Here is a 14,114-nt window from a genome sequence, read left to right on the forward strand (position 1 = left end):
AGAGCCTGGCTATAATATTCCTAGGAGTTTTCTTTTTGGGATCTTTTTCAGGAGGTGATCGGTAGATTCTTTCAATCTCTATTTTGCCCTCTGGTTCTAAAACATCAGGGCAGTTTTTCTTGAAGGATAATTTCTAGGTTCTTTTTTTGATCATGGCTTTCAGGTAGTCCAATAATTTTTTAATTATCTCTCCTGGATCTGTTTTCCAGGTCAGTGGTTTTCCCAATGAGATATTTCACACTGCCTTCTATTTTTTCATTTGGATCTGTTTAACAGCATCTTGATTTCTCATAAAGTCACTAGCTTTCATTTGCTCCAATCTAATTCTGAAGGAATGATTATCTTCAGTGAGCTTTTGAGATTCTTTTTCCATCTGGCAAATTTGACTTTTTAAGGCATTCTTCTCCTCATTGCCTTTTTGAGTCTCTTTTGTCATTTGAGTTAGTCTATTTTTTTTTCTTCAATCAGGTTGTTGACTGGCTTTTCATGATTTTCTTGCATCATTCTCATTTCTTTTCCCAATTTTTCCTCCACTTCTCTTATTTGGTTTTCAAAATCCTTCTTAAGCTCCTCTATGGCCTGTAACCAGCTCGTATTTTCCTTTGAAGCTTTTGGTGCAGGAGTTCTGACTTCACTGTCTTCTTCTTGTTCCATACTTTAAGCCTTTTTGTCCCCAAAATAGGAGTGTAAATTTGGATTGCTCTGCTTGCTTTGATATCTTTGCCTGCTCGTGTTGCCACTCAATTACTTGACTTTTGAGCTTTTTGGCATAGTAGGACTCTCCTATCAGAAAGGGGAGCTTTGTCCCAAATTGCTGAGGTTTTCTCAGCTGCTGGAGCTGTTAGTTGAGTGCCTTCTCTGCAGCCTCTACATGCTCTGGCAAGCTGGTCACACACCCCAGGACTTCCACTCCAGACCTCAATCCAGATCCAACCAGGTTAAAGCAAGAGAGATTACCCCTCAGACTAGTCGCTTGGTCCCCCTACAGTCTTCAGGCCAGTAGCTGAAGCTGCCATGTGGTGGTGGCTGCATGGCTGCTGCACCTCAGCCACTTCTCTCCCTGGGGGCAAAAGCCGCCATACTCCGAATTCCCAGGTCCCAAAGTCCACACTGCACTGACCTCTTACTTTGTCCTAAGCATCTATGGGTTGATAATTCTGGAAACCGCCACAGCTCCAGCTGGCAGTTGGTCAGGCCACCCTGAGGCTAAAACCTCCAGCTCGAGCAGGGTTGTGTTGCACTGGCCACTTCCTGCTGGCCTGCCAGGCTGTCCTCAGTGGGAGGTTAGCTTCTCTCTGTCACTTTGTGGGTTCTGTAGCTCCAAAATTTGTTCAGAGTCACCTTTTACATGAACTGGAGGACGTGGAAGCCAGAGCCCTGCAGAAGTCCTGTTTCTACTCTGTCATCTTAACTCCGCCCCCAACACAGTCATTTTTAACAAATAAAGTTGATAGCATAGAGAGAAATTTCTCCATTTCTTATCATGGCATATTGATCAAACAGAGACTACATGACCTCAAGGTTCTTGCAAAGCTGAAGTTTTAAAATAGACACCTTCCCAAGATGACATTCTAGCTCTTCAAGATTCTCAACTTTTACTACAAGTCAACAGTTTAGGGGAAAAAATTAAATGAGTTATTGAATCTAACTATATACCCCCAAAAAGTATTTCTCTGATAAATTAAAAGTTATTCAAGAAGAAATCTGGATTACCTGAACTAATGTGAGAAAAACAAAAAATTAAATTTTTTAAAAAAACAATTAAAAATAAAATTCAAGACTTCATGGTTATGAAATGACTCATTATCAAAACAAACACTGGGTTGGATTTTTCCCTGTGGTGTGTACTAAACAGTTAACAAGGCTATTATATTCATTTATCTTCAGTTATAAAAGCCTCCAAATAAAACAAATTTAAGGAAATTTTAATAAACATCACTTAATACTAAAAATATAATAAAAAAATTACCTTCTGTTACAATAAAAACAGAAATACTTATAGTTTTCACTTCAGACCACCAGTGGAGGAAAAAACCACCACTTTACCTGGTAACCAACAAAGAAAGAGAGGTGTGATGGTATATTGAATAGGAAGCCACTCTCAAAATCAAGAAATCTGTCTTTAAGTCCCACCTCTGACACACTAGCACAGCAATTTGCTTAATCTCTAAGTGCCCCAGGAACCTAAGACTATGAAAAGCAGAATAGGTGCCAATCTGCATTGACAGAAAGTTTTCTTACATGGAGTTTTCTACATCAGTGATATCATAGTTCCTGATCCTTCACCCACCCCTTCCAAAAGACTAAAGAAAACAGTAAAGACTAAATGTGCTGATTTCTTTTTTGTCTTATTTTCTTCTCTTATAGAAGTTTAAATGACACAACAGACATACTTTAAAACTTAGGATATCTGTGATTTCATGTCTATGAGAACTATCCTTACTGATTCAGTTTTCAATTCCTCTATAATGTAGTAGATGGTTTTTAGGAATTATTATGACCAAAAAAGCATCAGTTTGCTGATGGTCAATCAGTCTGGTGATGAGTCTTTTCATATTTAACTAGGATGGTCCTAAGATGAAATACATACAATTTATCCCTATGAAACCCTGACAGGATCTACCACAGTTTGGACTCTTCAAGAATCAAAAGTCATCTCTACATCATGATGAATGAGGCTTCAGGATAGAGTATATATAAAGACTTATATATAATTATTAACTGAAGCATACATGTACTGGGTACTGGATAGAAATTCATTCCATATTTAAGAAGTGACCCACAGGGCCAGCTAGGTGGCACAGTGACTAGAGCACTGGCCCTGGAGTCAGGAGGACCTGAGTTCAAATCTGACCTCAGACACTTAACACTTACTAGCTGTGTGACCTTGGGCAAGTCACTTAACTCTAACTGCCCTCCCCCCCCCCAAAAAAAATTTAAGTGACCCACATTTGGAGATAAGTGAAAAGACTTTAACAAAAGGAATAAATATATAGTTAAAGAATTGGGTAGGTAAATATGATGGACTACAATAGTTTATGCTGGGATTTCTACAACAGTAGTTTATGCTAGGATTCCTACAGAGCACACCTTCAGTTACCATGTAATAATAGTATTCTTTTCCTCAGATCAACAGTTCTCACTCCAAATATTCTACAGAATATTCTTCTAGTGGAATCAAAAGGATCAATTCACAGCATGTGAAATATATAAATTCAAAACTGGCTAACTTGTGACCTTAACTAGGAAGGACATACCTTAAGCCTGTGCCCTGTCAGAATGAAGAAGCTAAAAACATCCGCATAAAAACTGTCATGACTGTTATTAAATAAGCCTGACTAGAAACAAAGGATCATACTGGGCCTAGAAATACTAAAGCCCTTTGAAGTAAAATCAGGTGAATCACCTTTTCCAAATGCCATTATTTTTTCTTACAACTAGAGTAGGGATAGGGAGCCTGGCAGCCTCAAGACCACATGTGGCCCTCTAGGTCCTTAAGTGCGGCCCTTTGCCGGAATCTTGATAACTTGGTAATTCCATCAAAGAGCCAAACTTGAGGACCTAGAGGGCCACACGTAGCCTTGAGGCTGCAGGTTGCCCACCTTTGTACTAGCATTTAAGAAAGTACAATGTAAAGAACCAAATATTTCCATAGAATAGCTCTCAAATGACTTATATATACATTTCATGTTCTCCAGAGTGAAGGTAAAACGAGTGTAGAATATGCTTTATCAATATACACTGCTACAAGAAAACATCAAATTCTCTTTGATTACACGCAGCTCACATTTCCAAGAGAGGAGTAAAATTGCCAAATTATTTCAATTAGTTATACAGAATGACAGTCTTTTCCACTTATGCTTTACTAATTTTCATGTCTAATGTCAGTTTTCAGATAACATAACTAAGAATATAAGCTCCTTTGACCTACCTTGTATATTCTTCTTGTAGCTTGTTGGGATCACTTACAAAAAATTTGACTCTCAAGTTCAAACTGTAAGGAGATCCTCCTAGAATTAATAGAAGTATGTCTAATTAATTACGTTATCTTAATTCTTTATCTTTACAAATCATACTTGGAAAACATCAAGTAGGTATGTGTGCTCACTTTTTAACTGCTTCCTTATTGGTTTGTTTGGATCCAGCCACCTCTGAAAAATAAATAAATAAATGACTTTAAGACTATGATTTCTTTTCTCTATCTCTCTCTGAAACCTATCATAACCTCTAAGGACTCTGAAAATAACATATCAAATCTGGTAAATTTGTCCCATGTTGAAATTTACAATGAAACTTGCTAAAACAGAAATTACTAAATCTAAATTAAATTTAAAACAGCAGTGCTCAGTGAAGGAATGAAGAAAATTATATATGTGGTTCTATTAGTTAAATCTACCTACGGTGAGTTTCGAATCTGAGTTTCTCCAAAGGTAAACCATAAGGCTTACCATGTGTTTAGGGTAGTGTTTATTAAAGGAGAGATGCTCTACCTTATTAACAATATTTTATCATGAACCATCTGAAGTGGTTTTGGCTTAAGTAATTTCTATTACCTTAAAAAATTCTTATGAACTAGCTATGGTTTACATTCTTTTATTCAGATTAAAGCAGCAATCTATTTTTGAGTGGGTTTTTTTTTTGTAAATTTTCCTGAATCAATGTACTTATATAAAAAGTAATTTCACCAATTTACTCTTTTAAACAAATGACAATTTTGGATAAAACAGTAATTAGAATCTGGAAATACTAATTGATTAATGAGGCTACAAGTTTCATTATTTTACAATACCAAAAATTTTAAATTCTATTTCTGGGTACTCACAACTAGAATCAGAAGAGACTATAGTCCAATTAGCAGCATGATTCAGTAAAAAAAAAAAATAAGTAGCCAAAATATCTAACAAATATGGAAGAATGTCGAAAAAAATTAAAAGTGCTACACAAATATAAGGACAAGCATTATTACTGTAGAACCCTAGTTGTACATTATAAAGTTCATGACTTTTAAATCAAAGTCTAGAAACATTATTAAGCATTTAGCACGTGCCAGGCACCGTGTAAAGCAAGCCCTCAGGATACAAAGATAAAAGCAAAACAAAAAACCAAGCAAACCAATCCCCCCAAACAATCAACAACCAAAAAAACCAAAAACCGGTCCTTGCTCTCAAAGAGCTCACAGTCTAATGAAGCAACATGCAAACAACTATGTACAAACAAGCTAAACACAGGATAAGGTGGAGAGACTCTCAGAGGGAAAACACTAAAATTATGGAAGACTGGGAAAAGCTCGTTATAGAAGAAGGAGTTCGAGCCAAGACTTGAAGGGAGCCAAAAAGTAGAGATGAAGAGGAGTTTTGGGCATGGAGCAGTGAAAATGCCCAGTCAGGAGATGGAATGTCGTGTGAAAGGAACAGCAAAGAGGTCAGTTTATGTGGGGAATCACATTATCGGATTATGTGGGGAAGTGCAAGGTATAAGACCTGGAAAGACAGGAAGAGTCCAGGTTATTAAGAACTTCAGAAATCAAAGAAAAGATTTAATAATCGATTTTAGAGGCAAAAGGAAGACACAGGAGTTGATTGAATAGGAGAGTTACATGATCAGAAATGAGCTTCAAGAAGATCATCCCTGAGTAGAGAATGGACTGGAATAGGGAGAGGTTAGAGGCCGGCAAAGCAAAAAGCAGGCTACCACAACCGTCCAAGTATGAGGAGAGGAAGGTCTGTAACAGGGTGGTAGCAATGTCAGAAGAAGGAACACACAGAAGAAACGCGGCAAAGGCAAAACTTACAGGACTTGGCAAACAATTGCACATGGGTGGGTTGAAAGTGAGAAGCGGAAGATAACACGCAGGCTGCAAGTCTAGGTCACTAGGAGGATGGTCATTCCCCTCTGATGACAGAGGAGTCTGGAAGCAGGGAGAGTTTGGGACATGCTAAGTTTAAGATATCTCTGAGACACATAGTTCTAGATATCTGTCAGAGGGAAGAGTTCTCTCTTAGGAGAAAGGTTAGGGCAGGACAAAGAGCTCTAAGAATGATCTCCACAGAGATGATAACTGAATCCAATGGAGCTGATAGGGTCACCAAATGAAACAGTAGAGCTGAAGAAGAGAAGAGGGCCCAGGACAGAACTATGGGAAATAGCCATGGCCTTGACATGGGATGAAGACAAAGAAAGAAGTGGTCATAACAGGTAGGAGAGCTAGGTAAGGTAAGCAAGGATGTTAGAGGTAAATATGCATGGTGTGACTTCTCTGGGCTTATTATCTACATATGCTCAGGATTTCTTGGGTAGACAGATGACTTATGAAAAACACTGAATTTGGGATGTATGTATATATATCAGAAATCTGCTTGTTTTCTCCCCTTCCTTCCAAATTATCAAAATAAAGCAAAACAAAAGCAATCATTACACAGAAACTGAAATACCACCCCTGCTTGTAACTGCTTTTAGGAATTAGATTTAGTTTAAGTGATTATTACAATTATAATTACTTTTATAACTAGTAGAGGTAAAATGATAGATCTATAGAAATTAAATAGCACCGCTCAGAGCTGCAGTAGTGGGGAAGGGTCTTTTTAATGATGGTACAGATATGACAAAACTGAATTATATGTCCTCCCATACCCAGATTACTAGGAGGGGGAAGGACTTGGTCAGCAAATTTGAGGGGAAAGATGTCATGATTATAGATGTTTAAATCTAAGCTTAAACTGTAGAAAGAAAAAAATGTTATAAAAACATATTAAGAAAATCAGTTATTAAAAATACCTAGATAATTATTTTTAAAAGTCTGTCTTATGATTTGAACAATCCTATAGTAATCTAGTTGAACATTAATGCTAAATAGGAAAAATGATTACATAAAAAAGAAAAACCCATATCATTAGCACAGAAAAAATTGCTGTTTCTACGCTCCTTTCCATGGGTTTGATCATCTCTTTTTATCTTGAGATGTCAACTACTTATTCTTCCTATTAATTTTCTTTGTGAAATTATAACTGCGTAATTCAAACTTCCCAAAGCAACAAAGAATATACTGTAACACTGAGTAACCACAGGAAGTCAAAGGGGTTGACATTTAACCATTTGCTTCATTAAAATTATTTTCTAGCTGACTAATTTCCATTATTAGTCCAATATATATATTGTGAACAAAAACTGCTGATTTGAGAGAGAAATCAAGTCCATGTTTGGTAACCTGCTTGCTCCCAGACTAAGAAATAATTAACAGGAAACAACAATGTTGTAAATAAATAAACAAGTAAAAGGTTTGAGCCTTGAACAAAAAGTAAAATGTTATTTTTAATGTAGTCATTAAGAAAAATAATAAATGAACTCAATAAAAAATTTTTGAATTGCTTTCTTCCTATTATCTTTAAATGGTGTATGAATCAATACTTGGCTATTCCTATTTTATCATGTTTTATACTATATCATAATGCTTATTACAAAGAAAATAGTTCTTTATGAAAGCTGTTAAGAACATTGGTAAGAATGTAAGCTCCTTGTGAGAATGTACTGTTTCATTCTTTGTATTTTTATCTCCTAGTAACCTTTTTTGTCTATGGTAGGCACTTCAAAGTTTACTGACTTAAATAAGAATATAAAAAGGCATTGCTTTAACTCTTACCACATGTAGCAAATTAGAAGAAAAGATAGGATAAGAACTTAAGAACCCAAAAGAATCTAAGTTCCTTGAGGGTATGCCCCGTTTCTTTTCTTTTTTCTTGTATCCCCAGCATCTAGTAGTGTCTAATTATAGCAGTCATTAATAAATGTTCAATCAATGAAGTCTCCTAATTCCTAAACTTATGTTCTTTTCTACAATGTGTTGCCTCACAACTAGTCATTTGTTATCTTATCCCTCATAACTCAACCCTTCCTACCAGTGCAGATGTGTGTGTGTATATATATATAAGCAGCTGTTCTTAAGGAAGTCTTATAACTTGTCTAGGACACAGAAAGAGTAACAAATCTGACTACAATCAGAGGCAAGCCCTGAAGCAAGGTGTCCCTAATTCTGAGGCTGAAGCTCTATCAGGTAATACAATGCTGCCTCTCAATATAAATCATTCACATTAAGAAAAAGGTAAAAAAAATCCTGAAATACAAAAAATGTATTTTAGATCATCTCTTTTTCTCTTATTCACTGACAGAAGAGAAGGGGGAAAGAGTGGGAAAGCCACAGAGTCAGAAAGTCAGAGCGCTCCCAGTTGTGCCTTGACAGTATCCCTGTAGGCATGTCCTTTCTGTGCTTCTGTCCTCATTTTACAGATGAGGAAGCCGCAAGAGGGTCTCTGCCATTTGCCTTCCAAGTCTATGAAAGACTAGCCAAGAAAATAAAAACAGCTGACATGAATCTTTGAAGTTCTGGGCACCGAAAGCTTCTCAGACCAAAGAGTTACACTACCCTTTGGAAACAGCCAGGGAGAAGCTGCCTAATCTGCTTTTTTCTGCTCATTCCTGCTAGGAATGAGCCACTTCTACTTTCTAAATCTGTCGTCTATCTGTTTTATACCTTTCCTAGAATGGGGTTTAAGCCTTTTCCTTTAAAAATAGTTGCTAACCGTTGATCCAAGTTAAGGTTCAGATTCTGATCTTGATGCTGTTGGTAATGATCCATTTTTACTACCTGTGATGCACTAAGAATTCTAACAGCAATAGAAATACTCAGGGCACACAGAGGCCCTGGAGGGCTTGTGGGTCTGCAGTACATCTGGAATTTCTGGCTGCTAAATATTTGATAAATTTAAATGGCTCTGGAAACTGGTAACATTTTTAAAAATAACAGCAACAAAGCATCCTCAGTAATTTTGTTCTCAACTTGTCAATCAGTGGAATAGTCAACAAATATTTCTTACTGCCTAACATGTACCCAGGACTGCAACAGACACTGTAGAGAGTACAAAGAAATAATTTTTTTTTAAAGTCTTGGACCTCAAAAAGCTTATAACCTAATTAAGAAAAAAGGAAACACATGAAAAGATGAATAACAATACAAGAAATAAATAACAGTACGGTACTAAAATATAAAAGCTATCAGTTATTAAGGCAGTTCACGATTAGGTGCTCAATAAATAGTACATAAATTAAGTTCAGAAGGAGGAAAGATCACATTATGCTAAAGTAGTTAGGAAACCTTATTAAGGTAATACATTTAAAATTAGACAGAAGTAGGGTCTTGAAGGGTACACAATCTTCAAAGGAAAAAAGATAAATTAAATCACAACCAAATGAAAGGATAAAACACATTTGGAAACTAGTAAATGGTTTTGGTAAAAGCAAGATTTATGTAAATTGTATATTTAGCTGTAGTGGTTAAGCCAGGAAAGATAAATGGGAGAGTACTGTGGAGGACCTTGAATGAAAGGCTAGGGGAGGTGAATTTTATTTTCTAATGAATAAGGAGCCAAAGAAGATCTGTCAACAAGTGAACATAATCAATCTGGTATGGAGGAACATAAAAGTTTGCTAGAAGTTTCTAGAATTGATTGGATTGGACAGGGAACAGTTAGGAAACAATTACTATAATGTAAGAATAAGCACGAATTTAAGTGATAGCAACAGAAAGGATAGATGTTTAGGCACACTATAAATTACACAGACCAGGTAACTAAATGGATATGGAAAAGAGGAAAGAGTCAAAAGGCAAGCCTTCATGATGGGAGAATGAAAGTATCAACAATCATAGGGAATTCAACGTGGGCATAAACTATAGTAAATTCCTTTTATTTTTCAGATGTAACCATTAGCAGAAGTCATGGTTTCAAAATCTGTAGGTGACGAAATCGAGGCATTCAAGGTGAATTTGGGATAACAGTCTGCAATGACTACAAGACTACATCTCAGTTCAATATTCTATTTATTAATTAGGCAGCTAGGTGGTACAATGAATAAAAATGCCAGGCCTGGATCAAGGAGACCTGAGAACAAAACCAGCCTCAGGGACTTACTATCTGTGTCACCATGGGCAAGTTCCTTGTTTGCCTCAGATTCCTCAACTATAAAATAACAGCACCTCCTTTCCATAGTTGCTATGAGGATTAATTAGAGATAATAACTTTGAAGTGCTTAGCACAGTGCCTAGAACACAGTTATGTGCTATATAAATGCTGGCTATTATTAATTATATCAACCTCTATAGTAATAACAAGGAGCTTATTTTCACCTACAAGTTCAACACCCAGATTTCATGTATGCTTGATTACATAACATTTATCTAATTTGCATCACTACTACCTAAATTGTTTCTTTTTCTTCACATAGACTTGTCAATCCTGATATATAAACAAAAGAACATATTGGGGCAGCAGGGTAGAGAAAAAAGGGAGTTGTAGGCTTTGAGATGTCACTGGAAGTTGAGACTACAAGCTTATTTTTCTCTAAAAGCAAGACTCCTGTGTAGTTTTCATCTAAAACTGGATTGCATAAAATAAGCATTCTGAAACCACATTGCCCTATCTTATAATTTGGTTAAATTCTGTTCATTTCCAATCTATCAATATGTTGTTGGGGTTTTTTTTTGGGGGGGGGAAGGGAGACAGTCCTTTTAAAAATTTAATTTATGAAATAAAACAAGCATTTCCATAACATAGTAGAATTAAAAAATATACAACTGCACATGAAACTGCAAATCTATTATGTATAACTTGCTAGTCCTTTAAAATGTTATCATGTGACTTTGCCTCTTTTTTTCTTCCCTTCCCCCTACTCCTGACCCTAGAGATGGATTAGACACAAATATGTACATGTGTGTAAACTCATTCCATACATATTTCTATTTATCAGTTCTTCCTCTGGATGCAGTTAAGTGTCTTCCTTCCGAAGTCCTTTGTAGTTAAAGTGTATATTTAGAATAGCCAGAATGATTTATAGCTGCTCAAAGGTGCTCTTAAAACAATACTCCTATTACAGTATATAACATTTTCTTGGTTCTGCTCATTTAGTTCATTATTTTATGCAAAACTATCCATGCTTTTCTAAAATCAATGAGCCCATCATTTCTTACAGCACAGCAGCACTCTGTCATGATCATATACCACAACTTACCCGGCCATTCCCTAAACTGATGGGCATCTCTGCAATTTCCAATTCTTTGATAACACAAAGAGAAGTACTACAAATATTTTAGAACATATAGGTTCCTTTCCTTTTTTCTTAAACATTTTGAAAATTGGCCTAGTAGTGGTACTTCTGGGTCAAAGGGTATTTTATTTAATAACTCTTTGGGCCTAATTCCAGAATGCTCTCCAAAATGATTGGATAAGTTCATAGCTCCATGAACAGTGAATTAGTGTCTCAATTTTTCCACATCCCCTCCAACATTTGTCACTTTCACCTTTATTTTAGCCAATCTGATACAGGTAAAATGGTATCTCAAGTTTTGTTTTAACGTTCATTTCTCTAATCAATAATGATTTAGAGAATTTTTTTTCATATGACCACAGATTGTTTTGATTTCTTCACTGGAAATCTGCTTGTTCGTATCCTTTGACCACTTAAGATTTGACAAAGTTCGTTAAATATTTGAGATAAGACCTTTATCTGAGAATTTTTATAAAACTTCTCCCCAATTTTCTTCTTTCCTTCTGATCCTGCCTACACTTGTTTTATTTGAACAAAATCTCTTTAATGTAATGCAATCAAAATTATTCATTGTATACTTCACACTGCTCTATAATCTCTTGTTTACTGATTAAACTACCTGCCTATCTAAGCTTACAATTTTGCAAAACTGTCTTGGCTCACTGTTTCACTTTCTCAAATCTCAACAGGGACTAAACTCTAAGGGTAACCTAAGAAACGGAGTACACAATAGGAACTTTGGGGTATTGCTACTTCAAGAGTACACTCAAGGATTCCATTAAGGTTACTCCAAATCAGTGTTATGCTGGTGAATGTTTAACAATCAGCACTCTGAAAAAATGTATACATGTATGTATGCATATGCACATAAGTTTATTAGAAGTTTTTCTAGTAACAGGATTGCAGCATACAATTTACAAATAGTAATAAAATGTACAATTCTTTATTGTAAATTACATAAAGCCAACTTATTCCCATATGATGCTTTTTCTAATTTTTATCAAAAGTTTATCGATAGCTAAAACCATGGATGCAATTCAAACATGATTAAACAAATGGGGAGGATTTAACAATCCTCTTTTTCCCCAGTAAGTTTATTGTCATTAAATATAATATGTAATCTACTGTTAAAATATTTCTCCCTCTTGCCAAATTATATTCATCAAACTGAAAGTTCTATTAACTTAGCACTACTGATTTCAACAGTGCTAATTATCTGTTTAGTTTTTTTGTACAGTTGCAAAGATTGTTTGATTGTACATTATCTGGAGAATCCTGAAAAACATGTTTTAAATTTCACTTCGGGGCAGCCAGGTGGCTCAGTGAGTAAGAGCACCGGCTCCAGTGTTGGGATGACCTGGAGATCGAATCCCAGGCTCAGACACTTAGCACCACACCCAAAAATAACTGGCCGTGTAACCTTGAGCAAGTTACTTAACCCCGACTGCTTAAAAAAATTTTTTTTCACTTAAATGGCATAATAAATACTATGAAGTTAGTTCTTTATAAGGCTAAGTAGAAAGTTCTAATAAATTAAAACAATTAAAATTATTTTTATCATCATTCCTATTTGATGAAAGATATGTTTATGTATTTATTACTTCTAATAACATATTCCTAGGAAAGGTACTAAATTTATTATTTTTATTAAATGGTATGCCTATAAACTTTATCTTAATCAAATCTTCAACTTGAGAGTTATGCTTTCCATTTCCAATCTTCAAAATTTCCAAAGCTCTTCCTCTTAAGGTGCATTTGATTAATTTTTATGTTTTGTGAGTGTAAGTTGATTTAGACTGCAATGCAGTTTAAAATAATGAAAATTCAATAATGTCTACCATTAAAGCAAAATACTCTAAGAAATTAATGTGAACTTGAGAGAAATGATTATTAAATACCCAACAGTTAATACTGGGGAGATCCAGGATTTTTCCCTTCCTATTTTATTCTCTACTAGGTCAAATCAGTCTCTGAAAAATAGGGCTGATGATGAGATTGGATTTAACATTCTCCTCTGTCTTGTTCAGACCCCACCAAAATGGAGAAGCTTAGATCTGATTAAAAAGCAGAAAGAATTTAATCTCCTATGAACTAGGAGTTCTAGTCCATAGTGTTCTACTCAGGCCTGGGTGGGAGTAGATTCTTAGATTGCCTAAGGCTGGGGGTGACATAGTCAAAGGTCCTGTTCCTCAGCCCCCTTCTCATTACATATTCATTCTCTCATCAGAGCTGATTTCCACCTGCTAAGAACGCCCATTCTTCCAAGGGCATAAGGTTCAAGAGGCCACCATGATCTGTCTTTGGTTTAAGAGAAGGCCAAATGACCATTCTTTTATTAATTATTTGGTAGCCGTATTTAACAAAATGATTACCCAGAAATTATGTCTCTTGAACTTTGTATACGTCACAAACTAATCTCTGCCAAGCCAGAAGAAGAAAAATGAATATAAAATGCAGGCTGTGCATGATACACAGCAGTAGACAGTTATAAACTATACAACTATCTTGGTCCCTTTTATTAATTTCAAATTCTTTAGCTACACTTTCTTTCTTTTTTTTTGCTTTTTGGAGGGGGGAAGGCAGGGCAATTGCAGTTAAGTGACTTGCCCAAGGTAACATGGCTAGTAAGGTGTATCAAGTATCTGAGGCCAGATTTGAACTCAGTCCTTCTGACTCCAGGGCCGGTGCTCTATTCATTGCACCACCTAGCCACTCCAGCTACACTTTCTGAATTGGTTTAATTTTTATTATACTTGTGACAAATAGAATAAATATTATCCGGAAATATTTTTAAATGGTCAACTTGTTTAATTTCAGATACCAAATTGCTAACTGATAATTTCAATGAATGATTTAAATTAGGTCAAAAGATAATTTTAGGAACTTTCTTATGTCAATCAGAGGTTGGTAAAATTAAATTTCTTGCAATATAAACTTAAAAGCCCATTTCCCTGTCCTGCTTTTACTTACATTCTACTATAGTAATATTTGCAACACACTGGATTGCACTGTGGTCTTTGGAG

At 35.6% G+C, this 14,114-nt stretch overlaps 1 protein-coding gene across 6 annotated transcripts in view; it reads right to left on the minus strand.

The window, feature by feature from the left end:
• Positions 1-14,114, minus strand: part of PTPN4 (protein tyrosine phosphatase non-receptor type 4) — a 225,042-nt gene that overhangs the window by 111,108 nt on the left and 99,820 nt on the right. For 4 of the 6 annotated variants that reach the window (XM_069066917.1, XM_069066916.1, XM_069066918.1 and 1 more), the window contains 2 exons: positions 4,109-4,151; positions 3,932-4,031 (listed from right to left, as the gene is read on the minus strand). In XM_069066917.1, coding sequence (XP_068923018.1) covers positions 3,932-4,031; positions 4,109-4,151 — 143 coding nt within the window. The remainder of the gene's footprint in view (positions 1-3,931; positions 4,032-4,108; positions 4,152-14,114) is intronic. The other 2 variants (XM_069066920.1, XM_069066921.1) reach the window with 1 other exon arrangement.

Source organism: Petaurus breviceps, unplaced genomic scaffold, assembly GCF_028583685.1.
Source record: "Petaurus breviceps papuanus isolate PSGF00001 unplaced genomic scaffold, PetGlider_PUasm1.0 90731, whole genome shotgun sequence".
In the NCBI taxonomy this organism is placed as follows: Eukaryota; Metazoa; Chordata; class Mammalia; order Diprotodontia; family Petauridae; genus Petaurus; species Petaurus breviceps.